The 22,836-nt window shown below is 33.8% G+C and overlaps 1 protein-coding gene across 1 annotated transcript in view; it reads left to right on the top strand.

The window, feature by feature from the left end:
• mthl1 (methuselah-like 1) overlaps nt 1–22,836 on the top strand; it is a 75,382-nt gene that overhangs the window by 20,733 nt on the left and 31,813 nt on the right. Inside the window, exons 4-5 of the mRNA XM_035078972.1 lie at nt 11,199–11,277; nt 12,138–12,322. Coding sequence (XP_034934863.1) covers nt 11,199–11,277; nt 12,138–12,322 — 264 coding nt within the window. The remainder of the gene's footprint in view (nt 1–11,198; nt 11,278–12,137; nt 12,323–22,836) is intronic.

Below are 22,836 nucleotides of genomic sequence, written 5' to 3' on the forward strand. Positions count from 1 at the left end.
AATCTATAACATTTAATGATTACAATAAATGCTTACTTAATCATGAAAAATTATGTAAAATGGAATATCATTTAGTCAGCAAGAAACATGAAGTACATACAATTAATAGACAAAAATAAGCATTGAGTTAGGAAGACAATAAAAGAGTTCTTTTAGCACACACAATTGATACACTTCCTTGGGGTTATTATTTATATTGAATAGTGTAAATAAATTACTGGAAATATGAGGTTCATGTGAAAAAAATAATTTGTAAAAAAAAAATTTATTCAATAGAAAAAAAAAATATTATAAATTATTTAGATTAGTTTGTATTGAATTAATCTTCTACAAAGAATATAACAAAATCATCTTCATTTTTATTGTTCTTATTTTTTAAAATTTCTTCTAATATTCGTTTATTAATTTTATCAAGATGTTTAATTATTTTTTTTCTCTTTTAATTTGTTGTTATTCTTCATGAGTTAGAGGTATCCATTTAATATTAGCAGCTTCATCCTCTGTATAACATGATAATTTTTGAGCATCACTATACATATTGTCAGCCATTGTTTCTAGCTCTTCAGCTAAAGACATTTTGGCAGTCATTGTTTCTAACTCATCAGTTAGAGACATTCTAAATCTTTTATGTTAATCCAGCTATTGTGTGTTTTATCGAATCCTAACCACTTCACAAAAGCTTAATTACCACGGTTTTTCAGAACTTTTTCTACCAAATAAATATCAGGGTATTGAACCGTAGTCAATTCTGCTTGATAAAAACCTCCTTCAATCGGTTGATTTTGAAAGTCGACAAGCTTGTAGATTGCTGGATCAGTGTTCAATACTTGACTTACATTAAAGATTTCAGTTGTCCAATTAGAAGTGTATTCCTTCTCAAAGACATGTTTATATTTACTTATGCGCACTTTGTCACCAACCTTAAATTTCGTCTTTTTTATTTTTTTTTTAACTTCAAGTTTATTATTGTAGATAGTATAACGTAATTGTTTTTCATTGGCTGACGTAACATCAATCGGTTCCATGTTGATGGTTCTATGTTTGCTATTGTTATATGATGTCATCAACTTTGGTAAGATGTCTATCCACTTGTAATTACCTCGCAGCGTAAATTGTTTCCACATTTTACTGTTTAATATGCGATTGAATCGTTCACATATAGATGCCTTGAGATTACTAAATGTGGAATAAATTTTGATATTATATTGTTTCATAAGTGCTTCAAATTCTTTATTAACTTCCCAGTGGGAAGTTATAGTAATGGGTCCGATTTTGCGAATCGCTAATTTTGACATATCTCCACGTTTTAAGGTCCCCAGAGTTGAATACGATAGTTTTTACGTGGACGTCTGTGTGTGTGTATGTACGTATGCGCGTATGTGCGTATGTTCGTACGTGCGTTCGGAATTATTTTTCGCCTCGATTATCTCGAGAACAAAAAATGATTTCGACGTGGGATCAACTGCATTCGACGCGTAATGACGTAACTTAGAACTGATTAGATTTTCAGCAAAATCGGTCCAGCCATTTTTTATGCAGAATCAAAAAACCGAAAAAATAGTGACTACCTTAATTCTGCAATTTATAAATTATACCATTTTTTAGACGGAATTTCGAAATCTTTTGAAAAATCTGAATATCAAATGTTCAGAATGATTGGACAGAAATATGATGACAGTATTTCATAGAAAAAAAAATTTTTAAAAACGAAATCAGCAATAAAAAAATTTTAAACTTGTGTTGGGATGGAGAAAATAGCGTTGAGGATAATAAAATAGTCAATGATTATTGTTAATAATAAGAAATTGTGTTCATAACGATTGAACATTGTTAATAACAAATGATTATCGATCATAATAATATTTGAATAAAAAATTTTTTAATTGTTATAAACAATAAAAATGGAGATCTATGCAATATATTTAAATTCTTTTAACGCGTAATTTTTTCTTTTGCTAAAAAAAAGTTACCAACCGTACGACATGAATGGAAACTCATTCTTTTTGTTTATAACAATTAAATCTGTTATAAACAATGAAAATAGAGATCTATGCAATATATTCGAATTCTTCTAACGCGTAATTTTTTCGTTTACTAAAAAAATGTTACCAACCGTATGACATAAATGAAAACATACTTTTTCCGTGTATGACAATGAAATTTGTTGTAAATAATGAATGAAAGGATCTATGAGGTATATTCGAATTCTTCTAACGCACAATTTTTTCTTTTACTGAAATAAAGTAACTAACCATATCAAATGAATATAAACAGACTCATTTCGTTTATAACAATTCCATTTGTTATAAAAAATGGAAACGGGTTCTATTCAAATTGTTTTTTTACTTTTTCCACTGGGAAGTTGGTCGTGTAGACCGTTCGGGTCTCACCAGACCACTGCAGAGCACTGATATTTGTAAAATTCTTTTCCTCTATCAACATGCAAAAATTTTGGCACTTTTTTTTGTGATAAAATCAATTGCATTGCATGGGCTACATCTTCACTATTTTTGATTTCGTTAGCACTGCCCAAGCGTATTATAAAAAAACATCAATAACAGTCAGTAAATACTGATAACCTTATGAGCTTTCGCTATTTGATGCAATACTTTTTTTTCTTGTTGCAGCTTCGTAGTTTCCATGTTGACACTTTGACAATCACATACATAATGTACAACTCAATGTATTCACGATGAATTTAGACTTATGAAGCCATCAGATCCTCTTCTATATCGCCCATTATTAAGATAACTGTCTTTATCAATTACCAAGAAGCCATATTTATCATTATTCCAGCATATTGAACATATATCTTGAAAATGAGAATAAGTCATGTCAGTATTTACATGATCATCGTAAATGTGTTTTAGATTTATGTCATCTTGCCTGAAAAGTACGAGAAAGTTTGTATTGTCACGCACCAAATGTTTAGGAATCCGTGCATAAGTTTGACAAAGATAGAAGCAATCAATATCTCTATGTCGTCCCATACAAAAAAAGGTTCATAATTGAATTGGGTTTTGCTTCATCCGGTTTTACCACTCTCATGCTCATTAACAGTATAAAATTTAATACCTTCAATTGGTTAATTTTTTTTTCAGAAACTGATATTTCGGTTAGTTGAATGATTTTGAATACAAATAAATACTTTCAAATCGTAGGCCATTTAGATGTACAATAAGTCCTAAGAGAGTATTTGTCTCTTCACAATTTGATGGACCACAAATAACACCACGGACACTATTAGGTAAAAGTTGTCTGTGACGATTGATATGTGTGTCTCGTGATAGGTCAAAGTAAATCACAGGCAACTTAATGTCTTGTTGATTGGAAGATCCAGAAATCAATCCATTGGACGCTGCTTGTAAAGAACACGACATTGCATATTCGCAAAATCGAAATAGCATTGAAGTTAGAAACGCAGCTGATAGAATACTTGCTGAAAAATCTATGAAACGTGTTTTTGCGAGAGACGCAGATATTGCTGAACGAATTGCTGCTTTGGGAATTTCCAACGTCATGAAAGTTAAATCAAAACTGGGTATAGGTTTGAAAGAAAAAAACAAAAAGGACAAGGGAGTTAAACATTCACGAAAAGTTGTTAATTCATCAAAGCTTATGTTAAATTCCAGTTCAGATACTATTAAATCTGCATTAGCTGCTGCACGAAAAACTGTTCGCGATGCTAGTGGAAAGGAAAAAAAACAAAGTTCCACGTATTATACCAATGCCGCCAAAAGTGGGAGGTATTTTATCTCTTATACCTCTATTTGCAGGTTTAAGTGCAGTTGGTGCTGTAGCAGGTCGTGCTGCTGGCATTGCAAAAGCAATTAATGATGTTAGAGACGCCAAACGTCAATTAGAAGAAGCTAAACAACATAACGAGAAAATGGAAGCAATAGCTTTGGGTAAAGGTTTACGTCTAAAACCGCACAAGAGAGGATTAGAATTGTATTTGAAACCGCCAAAAAAAGAATTTTTAATTTACCTCATCGTGCACGAACTGATTTTGAACTTCAAAAATACGCAAAAATCATGAAAATACCCTTTTTCCGTGGTGTTTTTATGCGAAATGATCTTCCAAAATCTACACCGTGGAAAAATGAATCAGCAATTATTAATCTCGATGATAAAACTGGAACTGGAACACATTGGGTGGCATATAAAAAACGTGGTAATAAAGTTATGTATTATGACAGTTTTGGCAATTTGCAGCTACTACATGTGCTTATGAAGTATCTTAATGTTGATAAAATACTATACAATCATGAAAAATATCAAGATTACAGTACAGATAATTGCGGACACTTGTGTTTAAAATTTTGACGTAGAAAAGTATAAAAGTAATATGCACTTTCCAATAAGTATCAGTCATGGATGAGTCACTCACGTTAACATTGTCTGGACAAACGTCCATTCTGGAAGCGTTTTATTTTCCACCAATTGAATTATCATCATCTAAAAAATATTCCCTAGTGTAATGAACTACACAGTGAAGTTAACAGTGAAAATGCAACAATGAATTTCAGACCGCATGATTCTATTGGTAATTTGTTGGGCTTTAGTTCACGACTTATTCCACTGAAATTGACTCACACATAATATTTACCAGTATCTGTTTTGATAATTAATGCATTAAGGATCGAATGTAATACTACTACAGGAGCATACATAAATAATCAGTTGGTACATTCGATTCACGAATTTTTCCCATTAGTTCCACCAGGATATAAGATCATTGAAGTTTCATCAAACGTCATTCATCTTCCAATCGCCGTACAGGCAATACATAATTTACAACTGCGCATTGTTGATCAAGACGTTCAATTGGTTAATTTACGTGGTGAAACTGTAACAATACGTTTACATTTGAAATCAGTCACGTGATGGGGATTGTTTAGAAACCCATAGTAGGGGAAAGCTATAAAACTAACATATCATGCCTGAATCCCATCAGTTATCGTAGAAAACTCAAACGATTAACTTATCAAAATCGATTATTTCTACAAAGTCTGGGACTAAGAATACGCAAAAGTGCAACAAAATTGAAGTGAAAGTGTGTTGTCTTGCATGTCTTTTACCATGGAAGAAAAAAAATTCAGCAATAAGCAAAGGTGTCATATTTGATGAGTCTATTGCACACATTGAGGTGCATGCTCATCAACCATATGCATCTAAAACATATAATAATAATGATGAGATACATATCTCAGTTCAACATCGAGATTTATGTCTGTTGCCACGCTAAAGTTCCCTCCATATTACGGGGAAATTTACGAAATCTAACGAAAACGCAGTAGCAGCAACATCAAGATTCATTGATATGGCCGTATGCTATTTATTTGAAGAAATATGATATGAATTGAATAATGTTGAGATTGATCGAAATAAAAATGTTGGTCTTACAAGTCTCATGAAGGGATATCTATCTCTTCATCCAGGTCAAAAAAATTATTTAGATAATTCAGGTTGGGTAACTGATAATGAAAGATTATTTAATGATAATAGATACTTTAATGTTTCGATACCGTTACATATGCTATTGGGATTTGCTGAAGATTATCATTGCATAATTGTCAATGCCAAACATGAATTAATACTTACTCCTTCAAAGATCGATCTTAATGCAATTGTACAAGCTGCAGCGGAACCTGGAGAGACGATCACGCTTATAAAAATTGAATGAATAATTCCTTATGTCACTGTTGCAGACATAAAAAAAGTAGAATTGTTAAGTTACATTGCAAAAGACCCAACGATTCCAGTGAGTTTCAGATCATGGGAATTATATGAATATCCAATGCTGCCAAACACAACCAAACACGTATGGGTCGTAAAAAAATTAACTCAATTGGAAAAGCCCCGCTATGTTATATTAGGATCTCAAACTGCACGCAAAAATGATGCTACAAAAGATGCAAGTCATTTCGATCATTGTGATTCTAGGGATGTAAAACTTTTCCTCAATTCACAATGCTATCCATATGGGAACATGAATCTTGACATGAGTCACAATCAATTTACCTTATTATATGATATGTATAAAGATTTTCAAAAATCATATTATGATAAAGAAGCAGAACCTCTACTCACGGAAAAAAAATTTATAGATATAGCACCACTCGTTGTAATTGATTGATCTAGACAAAATGAATCCTTGAAATCAGAACCAGTTGATGTTTGACTGAAATTTAAATCATCAACAGCTTTTTCTGCTAACACATCAGCCTCTTGTTTGATATTACATGATCGAATAAAAGAGTATAAACCGTTAAGTGAAAGTGGGAAAAGATAACTGTTTTCATTCATTTATTTCCAGAAAACCCCGATAGTCGGTAGCGCAAATTTAAGAGAATATTAATACATTGACAAAACTTTGGAAATCAGTTTTTTTTGCTGATAGTGAAATTTTAATCGCGGTTGGTAAAAAATCGGTATTATCATCGAAGATAATTTATCGAGGTCGGTAAAAAAAAAATCGCAATCAATCGCTGCCGATGATTTATCGCCAAAAAGTTATCGCAATCGGTATCATCACTGAAGATAACTTATCGAGTACAGTAGAGAATAATATTATTGCTGTCGATAACTTAAGTCATCACAGTTAGTCATCCATATTATCACTGTCGGTGAGTCGATAACTTATCGTCAAAGTTATCGCGGTCGGTAATTAGTGCGGATTAGAACCCACTTTTGACTCGGCCGGTATTGCAGAGTGATCCGGAACCGACCCTACTTTTCTACTTGGGTGCGACCCGAAAGGTCCACACGACCATCTTCCCAGTGGAAAAAATGAAAAAACAATTCGAATAGAACCCGTTTCCATTTTTTATAACAAATGGAATTGTTATAAACGAAATGAGTCTGTTTATATTCATTTGATATGGTTAGTTACTTTATTTCAGTAAAAGAAAAAATTGTGCGTTAGAAGAATTCGAATATACCTCATAGATCCTTTCATTCATTATTTACAACAAATTTCATTGTCATACACGAAAAAAGTATGTTTTCATTTATGTCATACGGTAGGTAACATTTTTTTAGTAAAAGAAAAAATTATGCGTTGAAAGTACTCATATAGATAGAAAGAGTCCCTATTTTTATTATTTAAAACTTATTATTTAAATATTACTATGATCAATAATCACTTGTTGGCAACAATGTTCAATCGTTATAAACACAATTCCATATTATTGACAATTATTATTGACTATTATAGCGTCTTTAATTCTGTTTTCTCAATCCTAAAACGAGTTTAAAATTCCTTCATTGCTGATTTCGTTTTTTAAAAATTTTTTTTTTAAGATAAAATATTGTCATCATATTTTCATACAAGTATTCTAATCATTCAATATTCATATTTTTTAAAAGATTTCGAAATTCCGTCTAAAAAATGGTATAATTTGTAAATTGAGAAATTCAGGTCATTTTCCATTTTTGCTAGTTTTTTGGTTCTGCAAAAAGAATGGCTCGACCGATTTTCCTGAAAACTTTTTCAGTTCTAAGTTACGTAATTATGTGTCGAATGCAGTTGGTTTCACATCGATATCATTTTTTGTTCTCGAGATAATCGAGGCGAAAAATAATTCCGAACGCACGTACGAACATACGCACATACGTACATACGTACATTCACACACACAGACGTCCACTGGAAAACGGTCGTATTCGACTCTGGGGACCTTAAAACGTGGAGATATGTCAAAATTCGGGATTCGCAAAATCGGACCCATTACTATAACTTTCCACCGGGAAGTTAAAATATTTATAGGCTAGGAAAAATGTACTCATCATTGTGTTTTTTTGTTATAAACAATTTTTTTTCATTAGAACCTAAACATTTTCATTCATAACTTTTTAGTTATGCAGGAATCGACGATACTTCATAGCACATTTTTTGTTCTATACCGTCCAACGAAGATTTCTGTCATCTTACTTTTCTTATTTTCCGCTGGTTTTTTGAGATATTCTATTCCAAAACAAAACATTTTTTTAGTATAAGATCGACCAAACGAAAATAAATTCTGAATCAAAGCCCTTAATTTATTACAAATTTCGATTTCATATAAAATAAACCTCTGTTTAAAGTGGAAGGTTAGATTCGCTCAATAAATTGCACTCTTACTGGACTAATTAGTAAGAGAAATTTGGGTATAAAATCAGTATAAAAAATTAATATAACAACCGATAATCCTAGAAATATTTTGGTATTGTTTTGAAAATGTTTTGGTATATAACTAGGATACTTCTAACTTTATACCCGAACTTAATGTATTATTTTGGTGAGTTTCAAGTAAATTCAAATTCGCTAGGGGTAGCTATTGTTTTTTAGAATTAGGCTATTCGCGGATAAAGTCGCAGGAATCTGCTAATATTATTTAAAAAGAGAACATTAGAACGATTTCAATACTGTTTGATAGGTGTCAGTTTGTGAAGTCTTTATAGGGAATAAATAAGTTGAAAAGGCCAATACAACTTGAATAACGTATTTTCTTATTCTAATATTTTTCAATATAATTGGCTGTTTTCTTGTTTCTGTATTTTTCTATCAGAAAGAAAATTATTCGATAAAATAATACGACATAAAAAATATTTTCTTACTATTGGATATTCTAATACGATTTTATATTTTTCACTTGGTTTGATTCAATCACGTTCCTATAGGAAATGAACAGACTGGAAAGGAATGTACGATATAAAAAATACTATTATCCCTGATGGATTTATGTTAACTGTTAAATGAGAGTTCCAATTAGGTTAATAGTAAACTTAGCTGTTACTTCGAGTTATTTTAGCGTAACTTTACCTTAAAATAAATATAAATCAACTGTTAGAATGAGCGATTTATCAACTCTAAGTTAACCATTCACAAACGGTTGCTTGAGAGTTGATCATTGGTCAATTGAACGTAACATTAATTCATAATGAACGCATTCGTTTGAAAGTTGTTTTTTTTTGCAACTGTTGCTTTATGTCTTTAAAAAAAAGAAAAGTTTCATTCGAGTTAACAATTAATTGAACATTGCATTTTAGTTAAACAACCGTTTTTTTATTGCACATTGTGACTGTTGTTTTAAGAGGGGAAAAGTTCAACTTATTAAATAATGCGGAATCCTATTAAGATTTTATATATTATAGATATAATTTTTGTAATCCTATTAGCATTTGTTAATAGTAAAAATCAGAATTCTATCGGTTTATAATATTCATGCTGAATCCGATAAAAATCCATATTTTTCGATTTAACTTCATTTAAAACCAAATATTTCTCTGGCTAAACCTATTTGAATTCTTTATTTCCAATGGGAAGTTTTTAAAGATTTATAGAATTTGACATATTTTAATAGAATTGAATCCTTATAATCCTTTCTAGGGTTATAAATAAAGAACTAGTAATAAACAGTAACTACTATATAGCAGTTAGTGTTAAGTAACTCTCTATTTCCCATTAAAACTCTTCGATGTTGTCCTATAGAAACAATAAAAATCGTATTCAAAAATACTTTTATGGAATAAAAATATTCAAGTAGTATTTTCTTGGAGAAAAAGTCCATTTCCTATTAACCCTTAAACTCACAACTGGGGTCCAAATAAACACCACGCAAACATCGAGCTAAAATCCTGAAGTAGCAAACTGCAATATTGACTTCCAGTCTTAACCACAATTTAGTTCAAAGATATCTGAGCAATATCAGATCGGTACTACTTCTATACAGACAAAAAATTTGTGTTAAAATTAGTAGATTTCACATGTCCAAAACGGTCCACTCAATTGTTTGTGTCATTTTACCATCAAGTGTATGTGTCAAATTTTTACACAAAATTTGTGTCAATGATATGACACACAAGAGAACTAATTTAACATAAATTTTGTGTTAATTCGACACAACAAATTTTTTATAATTTTACACAATGATTTGTTTAATCAACTAATTTAGAATGTTGAAGTTTACTCAATGAATGAGTTTATTAATAAAAGTAATTTAAATAAATAAATAATATTTTGTTGGATTTCATGTATGTTGAATACCAATTTCACGTATGTAATACACTAAATAATAGTTACATTAAAATACACTTCTTTTATGTTGGTGGTTTTTCAACTTTTTAACCCATTAGAAAGTTATTGAAATTGGGTCGATTGGTGAAATTTGAATTTTCATCATATTTCCACGTTTCATGGTATTTGCAAGCATACTGACCAATTTTCAGAATGATGTGTGTGTGTACGTACGTACGTACGTATGTATGGACGTCAGGATTTTTTTGTTTTCGATATCTCAAGAACGGATTGAGATATCGACTTCAACCAAAATTAATTCGAAAGATATTATCAAAAAGAGGATCTAAGTGAAATTTGAATGAATTCGGTCGAGCCGTTTTTTTATAACAAAACCTAATGCGTATATGACATGGATTCGAATGCTTTCAAAAAAATAATATTATTAACGATGAAATATGACGCGTAAACATTACAAATTGTTTATAACAATACGAATTTGTTATAAACAATTCAAAATTATATTTATTGTTTAGTAATGTGTTTATCACATGGATTTGAATGCTTTCAAAAAAATAATATTATTAATGATGTGTTATGACTTTTAACAATCACGCATTGTTTATAGTAATATGAATTTGTTATAAACAATTACTAATGGAAAGTTAGTCGTGTTAGCACAGACAAAGTGTGCTCAGACCTATTTTTATTCATTTCTTATTGTTATAATTATTCGTATCAACAATGTATTCAATACACATTGAAAATTGATTTTAATGTATAACACAATTTTTATGTTGAAAATACACAAAAAAATGTACTTTCATTTATCTTTCGTTACACGAAGATTGTGTTACTATTGTGTTGTTCATAACTTATTGACATTTTTATTGTGTTAAATCGAAATTTGTGTCAATACTTTCATTTAACACAAACAATAAATGTTAAATTAACACAGAGTTGTGTTGCTCAATTAACAAAATTTGAACTACTACATTTTTTTTACACAAAACACAAAATTTTTTGGTCTGTAGTTGTATATTTTAAAAAAATACTTGAAATATAGTTTTTAATTTTCCGAGTTCTGTCAATTTTAAGTATCTAGATAAATATACTTTTTTGATGGAATAAAGTGAATACAATTTTTTCTCTAGAGCCCGAGAACTCTCCTTTGAAACACTTTTTTTATGATTTTCAGGTATTCTGGCACATGTTTGTTTTCTCGCAGCATTCTTTTGGCTCAATACTATGTGTTTTAATATTTGGTGGACTTTTCGGTAAGTGTTATTCATTTCTAACTAGCTATTGCTTCCGACTTCGTTTGCCTAGATTTTTCAAAATAAAAATTGCGTAAATGAATAAAATTGGGATTTGTATTATGCATTCAAAAAGGTTATGTGGAGTTCAGAAATCTTCAATGTTTGTTTTTAAACGATTATTTTTACAAGTATCTGTAGTGATGGGTTCAATATAAATCGCTAACACAATAATTCAATAAAAGAAACGCGATATTTATGAACATTAGAAATTAAAAAGGGATCAAATGATCGAAGTTTTTAAGGTATTTAATTCAATTTTATGTTTAAAGCAGAGTAATGATGTTAACCGTCAGATGTTTAGAACAGAACTGACGTACAATGAAAAAGAACGGTGAGAGTAAAAAGCTCCAAAACTAATATATAAAATAGAGGCTTAAAGTACCTTTTCATGAAAGTTTTAATTGCAGTTCAGACATTAATTAATTGAAATGACAAAAACAAAACTATGTGTGCATTAATCTGAGTAATATATATTGCTCGGCCCGTAAATCTGGACTGAATTGGAACGAGTGATATTGACTTCAACCGTGTATATTTTTAATAATATTACAAAAACGTTTCAGGATGAACATTGCAACTTTAGACCAACAATTGAGAAATTAATGCAAGACTAACGTTCTGAGACTATTAAATTCTGAACATATAAACTTTCAATGTTAATACTTACAGATCTCCAGTCGTTTTCAATCTATTTTTCATTAGAATAGCATGAAAAAAATGTTTTCAAAATCGTTTATATTTACATCATCTGAACTAGTTGATTTACTAGATATTTAAGAATGAAAAATTTTCATAAATATTATATGAAATTCTTACAGAGATCTGAGACCTGCTACTTTAGAGAAGAGTCAAGAGACTTTGAGGCTCAGAGTATACGCTTGTTACGCATGGGGTGGCCCTTTACTCATCGCTGGAGTTGCTGCTTTGTTTGATCATTTACCAGCTGAAAATCATTATTCTTTTTTGAAGCCAAAATTTGGTGAAAAAATGTGTTGGTTTTATGGTAAGTTATTTTTGAAATATTTGAAAAACACGCGAGTCAAAATTTTTCTATTATTTTAATGCTGAGCCCACTGAGCAGCAAGTGCATTAGATGAAGATTCATTTATCACCAGAAAATTAACAGAAATCAGTTACAGTTGATATACACAGAGGATTCTGACTCAGTCTGCAATACCGACCGAGTTAAATTGTGGAATCTAATCCACGTTAAACTTTACCGATTGCGATGAATTAAATGACGATAATAGCTCTGTTTTACCGATCATGGTGAATTTAATTAACATCAGTCAGTATATCATTGGTTATTAATTAAAAGTTTTATTATCCGTCAGTATTACTTTTTTAGATTCAAGAAGCCATTCAGCAATGAATTTTTACACTATTATATAATATCTATACACAATTCATTTGTTCATAAAAATTACATTTATAATAATAATAATAAGAAAGTATATTATATTGAGTAATCAGCTCCAGCGGAGGCGAACATACGTGCAAAAGAAGAGAGTAATGGTCCATCGAAGTTAGACCTGAAATTGCAATTTTTTAACCTTTCAACCTCCAACCAAAAAGTAAAACTTTAAATGCATTTTTCGTGAAAACTGCGATAGTCCAGTCAATGTGCATTTTTAATACGAAATTTCGTGGCAAAAGTCGGGATCGGGCTTATTTTACAGAGAAAAATGCGCTGAATTCAATGAAATAATACCCAGCCAAAAAACCAGCCGCGTCACATTTTTTTGTTGATTTAAAAATTAATTTTTCTGATAAATCCAGATATTTTATGTAATATCTCGTAAATGAAGTAATAATCAGGCATACTTGACTGGAAAAAATTTTTTCTTTAGACTTTAAGAAATATTTTAGTCACCTTACGTTTTGTGAATTCATTTCTATTTTTGAAATTTTTTATCTCAAGAAGTTAAAAAAATAATTTACTGTGGCAGCCATCGTTACTGATTATTACGCTAATTTATCGGTATTATCGATCGATTAGAAAACTGTTATACCAATAATACACGAATACACAGCACATGTGACAGTCCTGGTGATTCGCCCCTTTAAAGAGATGAGGGACCGCTTCCGGACAGAGCTACGAACATTACCAGTCTGCCATAGTTAGGCTGAGATTCTCGCAGCTCGTATGCAGAAAGCGGTCATTCTTGGTTCTCGCCATATCCTGAGACGTGTGAATTAAATGACTAAACGGCTGCAGCCCCAGCTTTCCCTGAAATCGGATGTCTGTAGGATAATCCCGTCTAGTCAGGCCTCAGGTGGGTCGGAGCCCTGAGATTCCTGGTCAGACATCTTTGACGAACCGAAAAGCAATAATAATTACATTGATCTTGCTTTCTTATCATATTGTAAAATATAGCGAAATAATAACTTCATGAAAATTATAAAAGAATTAAAACGTTTATTAAATCAAATTGATGAAACTTAAAGACAAGAAAAACGTCCGGTTAGCTCAAGTCTCAGTCAGAAATTGGAGATAAACAAATTCTCCTTTTGTTGCTATAAACAACTTAATCGTCAAGCAATTGTCGTCAACTAACAAACTGTCGTTAGTCAAATAATTCAAAGATAGCAATATTCATATATTTTACGCTTCTCCCGATTTTCTAAAAATTGCCACCTGGCAATTCATAATAGTTGAGTAAAATATTGGATTAGGCTGAGATAAAAAAAAACATTCAGAATCTACAATTAAAATAGAACAATTATTCATTATTAACTAAAAACATTAAATTGTAATTCAGCCTAGCTGCCAATATTGCCGCTTTTTAACTCTACCTGTTAAAAATAAAATGAAATGAAATTTTCAGGAGGGAAAAATCCTGCGGCGGGTAAAAACCTCCTCAACAGGTTAAGAAAATCTAAGCTAAACTTATATCATGATTCTATACAATTTAAATTATTCTTGAAATGAGAAGTCCATCAGTCAAATTAAATAAATGATTATTTTTTTGTGAATCTTTCATCCTTCTTCCCTTTCTTCCCAATGGAATGGAATGGAACCTGTGGAAAGAATCTTTCAAAAATTCAAGAGTTGAAAATATCAAGAAATCGGGGACAGGTCGATGTGTTAAGCAAATAATTTCAGAAAGATTAAAGCATTTAGTTTTGAAAATAAAAGCAAAATTTCATTGCTGAAAACATAGTATAAGAACATTTTTCATCAGAATCAATTTTATGACATTTTTTACAATCACATGGACGTCAAGATAAACCATCAGCATTACCATGGTGAACAGGTCTATGCTGAACCTCAAAATCATATTGAAACAATTTCTAACCATCGAGCTACTTGATCTTTAGGATTTTTAAATGAAAGTAACCATCTAAGAGAAGTATGATCAGTTCTAATTGAAAACCGTTTTCCAAGAAGAAAATGACGAAAATATTCCACCGAAATAACAACAGCTAATAATTTCTTTCTAGTGATACAATAATTCTGTTCACGGTTATTCGAAGTTTTATTTAAATAAGCAATAACCTTTTCTTAATAAATAATTTCATTATTTTTATTAACTGGAATTTTCTGAGATAAAACCGTTCCTATACCAACATCAAAAGCATCAGTATCAAGAATAAATGGATAATTAGGATCAGGATAACCCAGAATAGGTGTAGAAGTTAGAATATTCTTTAATTTTTAAAAAGTTTGAAAAGTGAAACTATTCCAAATGAAATCGCTTTTATCTTCACAAATTAAATAAAGAGGTTATGCCAAAGTAGCAAAATCTTTAATAAATGTTCTATAATACGAACAAAGTCCCAGAAAACTTCTAAGTTGAGATTTATTTTTAGGAACGGGCCAATTTATAATAGCAGAAATTTTATCAGGACAACTCCTCAAACCTTCACCAGAAACAATATGGCCTAAGAAAGTAACTGCCTTTCGGAAAAATATATACTTTTTAGCATTAATTTTGAGATTAGAATGTAAGTCTTTCAAAAACAATTTGAAGATGAGAAAAATGATCATCAAGACTTTTACTACAGATGATAATATCATCAAGATATACTAAACAAATTTTTTCAAGGAGACCATGTAAAACTATATTCATAAATTTTACAAAAGTAGCGGAAGTATTACATGAATCAAAAGGAAGAACTTCAATTTGCCAAAGTTCACTACCAATACAAAAAGCTGTTTTCTCTCGATCTTCAGGAGCAACTTCAACTTGCCAATAACCACTTCTTAAATCAATAGTTGAAAACCATTGAGCACCAAGAACCATATTCAAAATATCTTCTTGATGGGAAATAGGAGTACAATCTTTTACTGTAACATGATTTAATTTTCGAAAATCTACACAAAATCTAATTTCACAACCTTTTTTAGGAACAAGAACAACAGAAGAAGCCTAAGGACCATTACAAGGTTCAATTGCGTCCTGTTGTTTCATTACCTCCATTACTGTATCTACTTTATCCCTATAATGTAAAGGAATACGACGAGGAGTTTGTTTAATTGAATGTGAATTACCAACATTAATTCTATGTTGCAAAATTTTATACTTTCCATTATCAAAAGAGTTTTTAGAACGAATATCTATGTGCTTTAATAATAATTTCTTAAAACGGAGTTGGTTTGCTTCATCTAATAATTAAGAGGATTTTTTAAATAAATCAATAGCGAATTCAGGAAGGACATCAATTTGACGAAAAATTTTATTAGTGGAAACAATTTACTGTCATTAGAACATTTTTTATCAAGCAAATTTTTAAATTCATAAAATAATCCTGATTTGATTAAGAAATCCATACTAAGAATATACTTATCATGAATCTGGGCAAAAACAACTTCTAAATTAATTTTAATATTAGAAATTTCTACGATCTCAATAAAATCAAAATCAAATTCAGTACCTGAAACTGTAAAAATAGAGAGAGAAGAACGATTTGATTTATTTCTTTTTCTATTTGAAAGTAAAACAATTGTGGCGAGGATTTATGTCGCCACAATAAAAAGAAGATATTTTGTGATTTTTATTAATTATTGGGATGTGGGAGTGATAGTTGGATTTCCTTCTTTTGGTGAACTGTTTCGGGTTCTATTGCAGGGTATGCGGATGGGGTAAATTCTGCTCTTTATTAACTTACCTTGAGTCTGTTCGATGACTAACCTTGATGTTACGTCTATGTCGTGAGAAAGCAATTTAGATTCAAACGAGACGAATTAATTTATAAGCAGCCGTGTATTCTTTCCCTGTAATTGCATGCAAATCGCTAAGTCTACGGAGGCCTAGGACTTCGAAATAATTGCATCCAATTCTATAATTGTTGATAATGCAAAACTTTATTTTGCTTCCCCGCGAGTCGGTTCTTACATTGATTAGACAGTAAGAAATGGGATTATCCCCAAATATTAAAACTTGACCTTCAAGCAGTGATAGACGAATGTGAATGACTTAAGAGAAATTTACAGATGACTTGTGAGCTCACCCAATCCTGTAGACTCTGGTGTCCTTGGAGATAACCGAAGAAGTAGTCTGGTCCTCCGACGGCTTGTCTGGTGGTCTGTAGACTGCTCCTCCACACTGTACCCAGGTAATCTCTAGATGTGCTTCCAGGATCCTGGTTGATCGCGTCTCTCTACTTGCACTAGGTGCTTTTTATTTTATCTAGTCTACGTCTAATTGACGACTATATTTTTCCCGCGTGGTGTCGGAGCTGACTGGTGTCGGTTGCTCCCACATGGCACGTGTGCAGGCTCCGCCCTCTTGACATTTGAGCGCCATCGTCAGGTAAGCTTGTAGCAGAATGAAGTTGCTGCTTGGTGGGTAAGGTAGACGAGCATCTTGTCCAACCGTTGGCCCGGTGGAGACCTTGGTAAAGAGTGCAACTGTAACAGCATGAGATCTCCCCAACAGAGGTATTAGAGTAGCAGGTGAATGCCTGGGTTAAGAGAGATTGCCATTTTAGGAGAAGAGACAGAAACTCGATCCCTCGTGTAACAAAAGTGAAGAATTAACTACAATTATATCAGCAGCTGTATCAACTAACATTTAACATTTTATTCCATGAATTTCACCTTTGAGAGTCAACAAAGGTTAAAATGAACAATCAAAATCGAAATTCTTCAATTGATTAAAAGAACTAACCGAATTTATATTTAATTTTAACGAAATTTTTTTTTTGATAAACCATCAATTGAAGAAGCATTATTATTATTACTGAAAGAAGAACTTCCTTTACAATCTCTTTTTGTATGACGTTTTTGTCCATAATTCCATTGAACATTGAATTTCTTCTGAGAAAGCGTGGTTAGATTGTCCAAAAAAATCGTTTCAGGAAATTAGAATAAGATATATCATTATTACGAAAATTATTGTCACGAAAATTATTAGAATTATTTTTATTTCTATTTCTGAAGAATAATTTTTCAGCAGACTCAAATTCGAATGCACGCTGAGTTGCTTGTTGTAATGATTCGATTCTATCCATTCGGAGAGAGAATAGTAATCTAGCATTTTTTTAACCAGAAATAAATTTAAGTCCAGCTATTTTTTCCCGATCACAAAATGAGACTGAAGGAAATGCATATTTAACGAATTCGTTAATTTCTCCAGAATAATCTCAAATACTTCCATTGGCACTTTGTTTTCTCAATTAAGTACGAATCAAATGAGACTGAGCGTATTATCATTCACTAAAACGATATTCTGAACATTCTGTAAATTTTTGAAAATTTTTAACTTCCCATTAGAAAGTTATTGAAATTGGATCGATTGGTGAAATTTGAATTTTCATCATATTTCCACGTTTCATGGTATTTGCAAGCATAGTGACCAATTTTCAGAATGATGTGTGTGTGTACGTACGTACGTACGTATGTATAGACGTCAGCATTTTTTTGTTTTCGATATCTCAAGAACGGATTGAGATATCGACTTCAACCAAAATTAATTCGGAAGATATTATCAAAAAGAGGATCTAAGTGAAATTTGAATGAATTCGGTCGAGCCGTTTTTTTATAACAAAACCTAATGCGTATATGACATGGATTCGAATGCTTTCAAAAAAATAATATTATTAACGATGAAATATGACGCGTAAACATTACACATTGTTTATAACAATACGAATTTGTTATAAACAATTCAAAATTATATTTATTGTTTAGTAATGGGTTTATCACATGGATTTGGATATTTTCGACAGTTATTGATTATAACAATATAAATTGGTTATAAACAATTACTAATAGGAAGTTCGTCGTGTTAGCACAGACAACGTGTGCTCAGACCTATTTTTTAAATCTTCGATACTCAAATCTTCTAAAATATTGTGTGCTCTGTCCTTCAAACAGGACACTAAAATTGCCGAATTTAAATTACTCAAATTTTGTTCATTAAAATTATTTTTATCATCATTACTATTATTACTGACCGAATTTTTATTATTATTATCTCCTTTCGGTTCGTCAAGAGTGTCTGGCGATGGATCCCACGGCTCTGATCCACCTGGGGCCTGATCAGACGGGATTATCCTGTAGACACCCGGCTCCCTCAGGTTAGAGGGTGAGCCAGAGCTACAGCCGTTCAGTCAAAGTTTTACTAACGTCTCAGGATATGGCGAGAACCAAGGATGACCGCTTTCTGCATACGAGCTGCGAGAATCTCAGCCTAACTATGGCAGACTGGTAATGTTCGTAGCTCTGTCAGGAAGCGGTCCCTCATCTCTCCCAAGGTGCCAATCACCAGGACTATCACATGCGCTGTGTATTCGTGATAGACATTTCTCATGACCTCCATGAGCTGTCTGTAGCGTTCCTGTTTTTTCTATTCTCTCGTAGGTATATATGTTTCAGCCGGGGCTGAGAACTCAATATAATATACGTGCTTGGTGGTATGGTCGAAAAGAGTAATATCCGGCTTACTGTGCTCAATGCGTTGAGGCGTAGAGAGCGGATAATTCCAAATAATTTTTGCTCTCCCGTTCTCAACGACTGACTCAATTCCACTGGGAACATAGGGCAGCACTGGTGTCTTGTCTATCCCATAAGAGTAACAAAGTGAAGTACCCAGGGGTAGTTAGGTGCCTTGGGGTCTGGTCCGGCAGAGCCCTTAACATTTCCACATATATTCATAAACGACGGGCGCAAGCTGAAAAGTTATCCCATAAGATGAAATGCCTTTCGCGAATGCGTTGGGGACTAAATTATCGCACTTGTCTAACTATATATAGAGGGTGCTTCCTGCCGGTAATTGCTTATGCGTCCCCGGCATGGAGCGATTTATGTAATGCTAAAGATTGACTGACGCTTGCGGCCGCGCAGAGGGGTGTCTTGGAAGTTGTCGCGCTCGCTCGCTTATCTATGTTAGAATCTCTCTGAACGACAATACGTTAGAAGAATCGCCGACGCTGATAATGAACCTTAGGTTAAAAACACTTAATATATGGCAGGCAGAATGGAATGAACAACCTGATGACGCCAATATTTACAGGACATGGCATATTTCGTGCACATCGTGCACAATATGCCACCGAGACAGACCCAACCTGCTCTAACTGCAATAGAAATAGCGCCAAAATTCGTCCAAACAAAGGACACGTGTAAGGCCCTTAAACAATTCGTCAAGGCATGCGCGAAAGAGAAATTGTTAGAGGAAATCAGAAGAATCCGCCAGTGGGTAAGAGAAAAGAGGAGGGTAGCGCGAACGCGAGCAGCAATGCCTAACACACAGAATCCTCCGCCCCGTAGAAGTAGTAGGTCGTTGCCAGCGCCGTAAAAAAATAGCTCGTGAACTTCATTGATCAACACCTGGGCGTTGTCGGAACACCTAGGCACAGGTTGCAGGCCTGTCACCTTCGCAGAACATCTGTAACCTGTGGATCAAACGGATCGGGGATTCTATTCTTCATTCTTCACCTCACTTAACGACACTTAATAATCCTTAATAACAATTATAAAACTTTATATATTTCAGGAAACACCTTACACTAAACACTTTCTTTTAGCTGTTGACAATATAATGGTGCTCCCTCCACACCATAAACAACTGGGGCCGCTAACCAAAGCGGTTAAAATTGGTACTACAGGAGACCGAAATCCAAGTCTGCATCCGGGGCTGCGTATGTTGCAAGGCCTTGGGCTAGATGCGTGTATCCTCGTGCCTTTCTAAAGGCGCAAGAATATTACGTCCCAAGTAACGCCGTCACTAGAAGTAGAGCCATTTCCAGAGTTATGATCTATAAGGCGAGGTACTCAAATAAAATGTCCTTCTCAGGGCAAGGAAACAAGGTTATCCCATAAGAGTGCCGAAGGTGGTAATACAGCACTCTTAGGGCGGCGTTATGCCGGTAAATGTAGGCTGAGTGCGCTTATATCGGACAAGCCGATAACACATGAATAGGGTTTCATCTACATTATCGTGGCAAACTTGGCATCTTGTGTCCTCGAGTTGCTCGTGCATAACATCACGCCGATAGGCGAGGGTGGAAAATACACCATCTTGGCAGGTGACAACCCAAATTCCATGCTGATTGCACTGGTATACTCGGACGCAACCTCTAGGACTGCTCGGAGTCTCTCAGGACTCGCCGCGTACACTTTCAAGTCATCCATATAAAATAGATGTGTGACTTTGTGTACGCGGTTGGAGACTCGTCCGGCTTTATATCCAGGCGTTCGGCGTAGAGTGACAGATAATGGCAGCAGTAAGATGCAAAATAGAAGAGGACTCAGGGCATCTCTCTAGTATACGCCTCTCCTAAATGGCACTGCTCTGGTAGACACTCTTGTTTCACCAGATGTTATGGTGAAACGTGTCCTCCAGAGCGGCATCAGATGTTCAATGCATCTCACTATTTGTAGGGGTACTGAAAGGCATTCGAGCAAGTAGAGGAGAAGCTCGTGTGATGTTGTATCAAATGCCTTTCTGTAATCCACCCAGGCCATTGACAAGTTGCGCTTGTAGTAGTATGCGCCCATTGTGACGCATCGGTCTACTAGCAAGTTCTCCTTGCAACCTGTCAAGCCACGCTTGCTGCCACGTTTTTCGTTTATCTGTCTCCATACAGGTTCTATTGCAGTCAAAATCCTCTCGTTCAAAATCTTCGTAAACAATTTGTAGAGAGTATTTAGACATGCAATAGGCCTGTAGTTTTTGGGGTTGGACAGATGACTACTTTTGGGGATCAGCACAGTACGCCCTTCAACGAGCCATCCAGGAATGGGTGTATCTCCTCCTAGATATTCTGAGAAGATACGAGCCAGATGCTGGTGGGATGACGTCAATTTCTTCCACCAGAAGGTGGGGATTGCATCTGGCCCAGGGGCAGCTCAGTTCTTTGTGCCCCTTAGAGCATTCCTGATCTCATCCATGCTGACTCGTTGGAACTCTTCAGGAATTCGTGATAGATGTTCGTCACAGAATTCTCTGAAAAGTTGAAGGGCTGGAGTGTCTACATCTAGCGCACTAGCGCGACCATATATTTCGGTCCAGTAGGTTTCGACTCTTTCTGCACTCGGAGGCTCAGTCTCTGAAGCGTTTGATACTGAAGAGTCAGAGTCTGACTCCTCTTCTATCCGCCGTCGAGACTGAGTATACCGCACCTGCGATGCGAGCGCCGCCTGCGTTAGATGTTGTAACTCTGGGTGCCTTTCGCACCACAGAGTATGCAGGCGCCTGGCATAGCCTGAGGTCTGTGGCTCGCATCTCTCCCAACACTGCATCAAATCCCGTCTCAGCTCCTCCGTCCACCTGAGGCGCTGTAGGGGTGGTCCGTGGTCAGTATCTCTGTTGGAACGTATCGTAAGGCCCCTCCCAACTGTTCCGTGGCCCTCATCCGAAGAGGGCCGGTTGTGGGGGGCCGGTGCAGGTCTATCGTTAGTAACCTGTTAAGATCCTCTGCAGGGGTGGTTAGCCCACTGCAAAGGTGGTGATGTTTAACGAAACCGAGATGGATAGTTTCGTTCCTCACGCCCAGAAGGCCATCACCAGTGAGGAGGGAGAAACTGGCTGTACGGACTTATTCCATTACCGTAGCGAGAGGAGCACCCCTCGGCCAGACATTATTATTATTATTATTATTATTATTATTATTATAATAATTATTATTATTATTATTTTTATTACTAATAGAAGAATAAATTAATTGGCTTAGTTGTTCTATCATATTTGAAAACATCCCCTGAATGTCCAATTTATCAATTCTCATCTATGCTTTCAAATGATTCAATCTCATTTGCATGGCCAATAATCCACCAGCAGGAACTAAATCATCCTGATTCCTTCTGGACGTGCCACGAACTCCAGAGTATTTTCGCATTCAGATTGACAAAAATCATTCAACCGATGCAAGAACGACTTACTTCTGACACCAAATGTAAAATAGAGCGAAATAATAACTTCATGAAAATTATAAAAGAATTAAAACGTTTATTAAATCAAATTGATAAAACTTAAAGAGAAGAAAAACGTCCGGTTAGCTCAAGTCTCAGTCAGAAATTGGAGATAAACAAATTCTCCTTTTGTTGCTATAAACAACTTAATCGTCAAA

This window comes from Chelonus insularis, unplaced genomic scaffold, assembly GCF_013357705.1.
Source record: "Chelonus insularis isolate UGA/USDA-ARS -01 unplaced genomic scaffold, ASM1335770v1 contig_18_pilon, whole genome shotgun sequence".
NCBI lineage: Eukaryota > Metazoa > Arthropoda > Insecta > Hymenoptera > Braconidae > Chelonus > Chelonus insularis.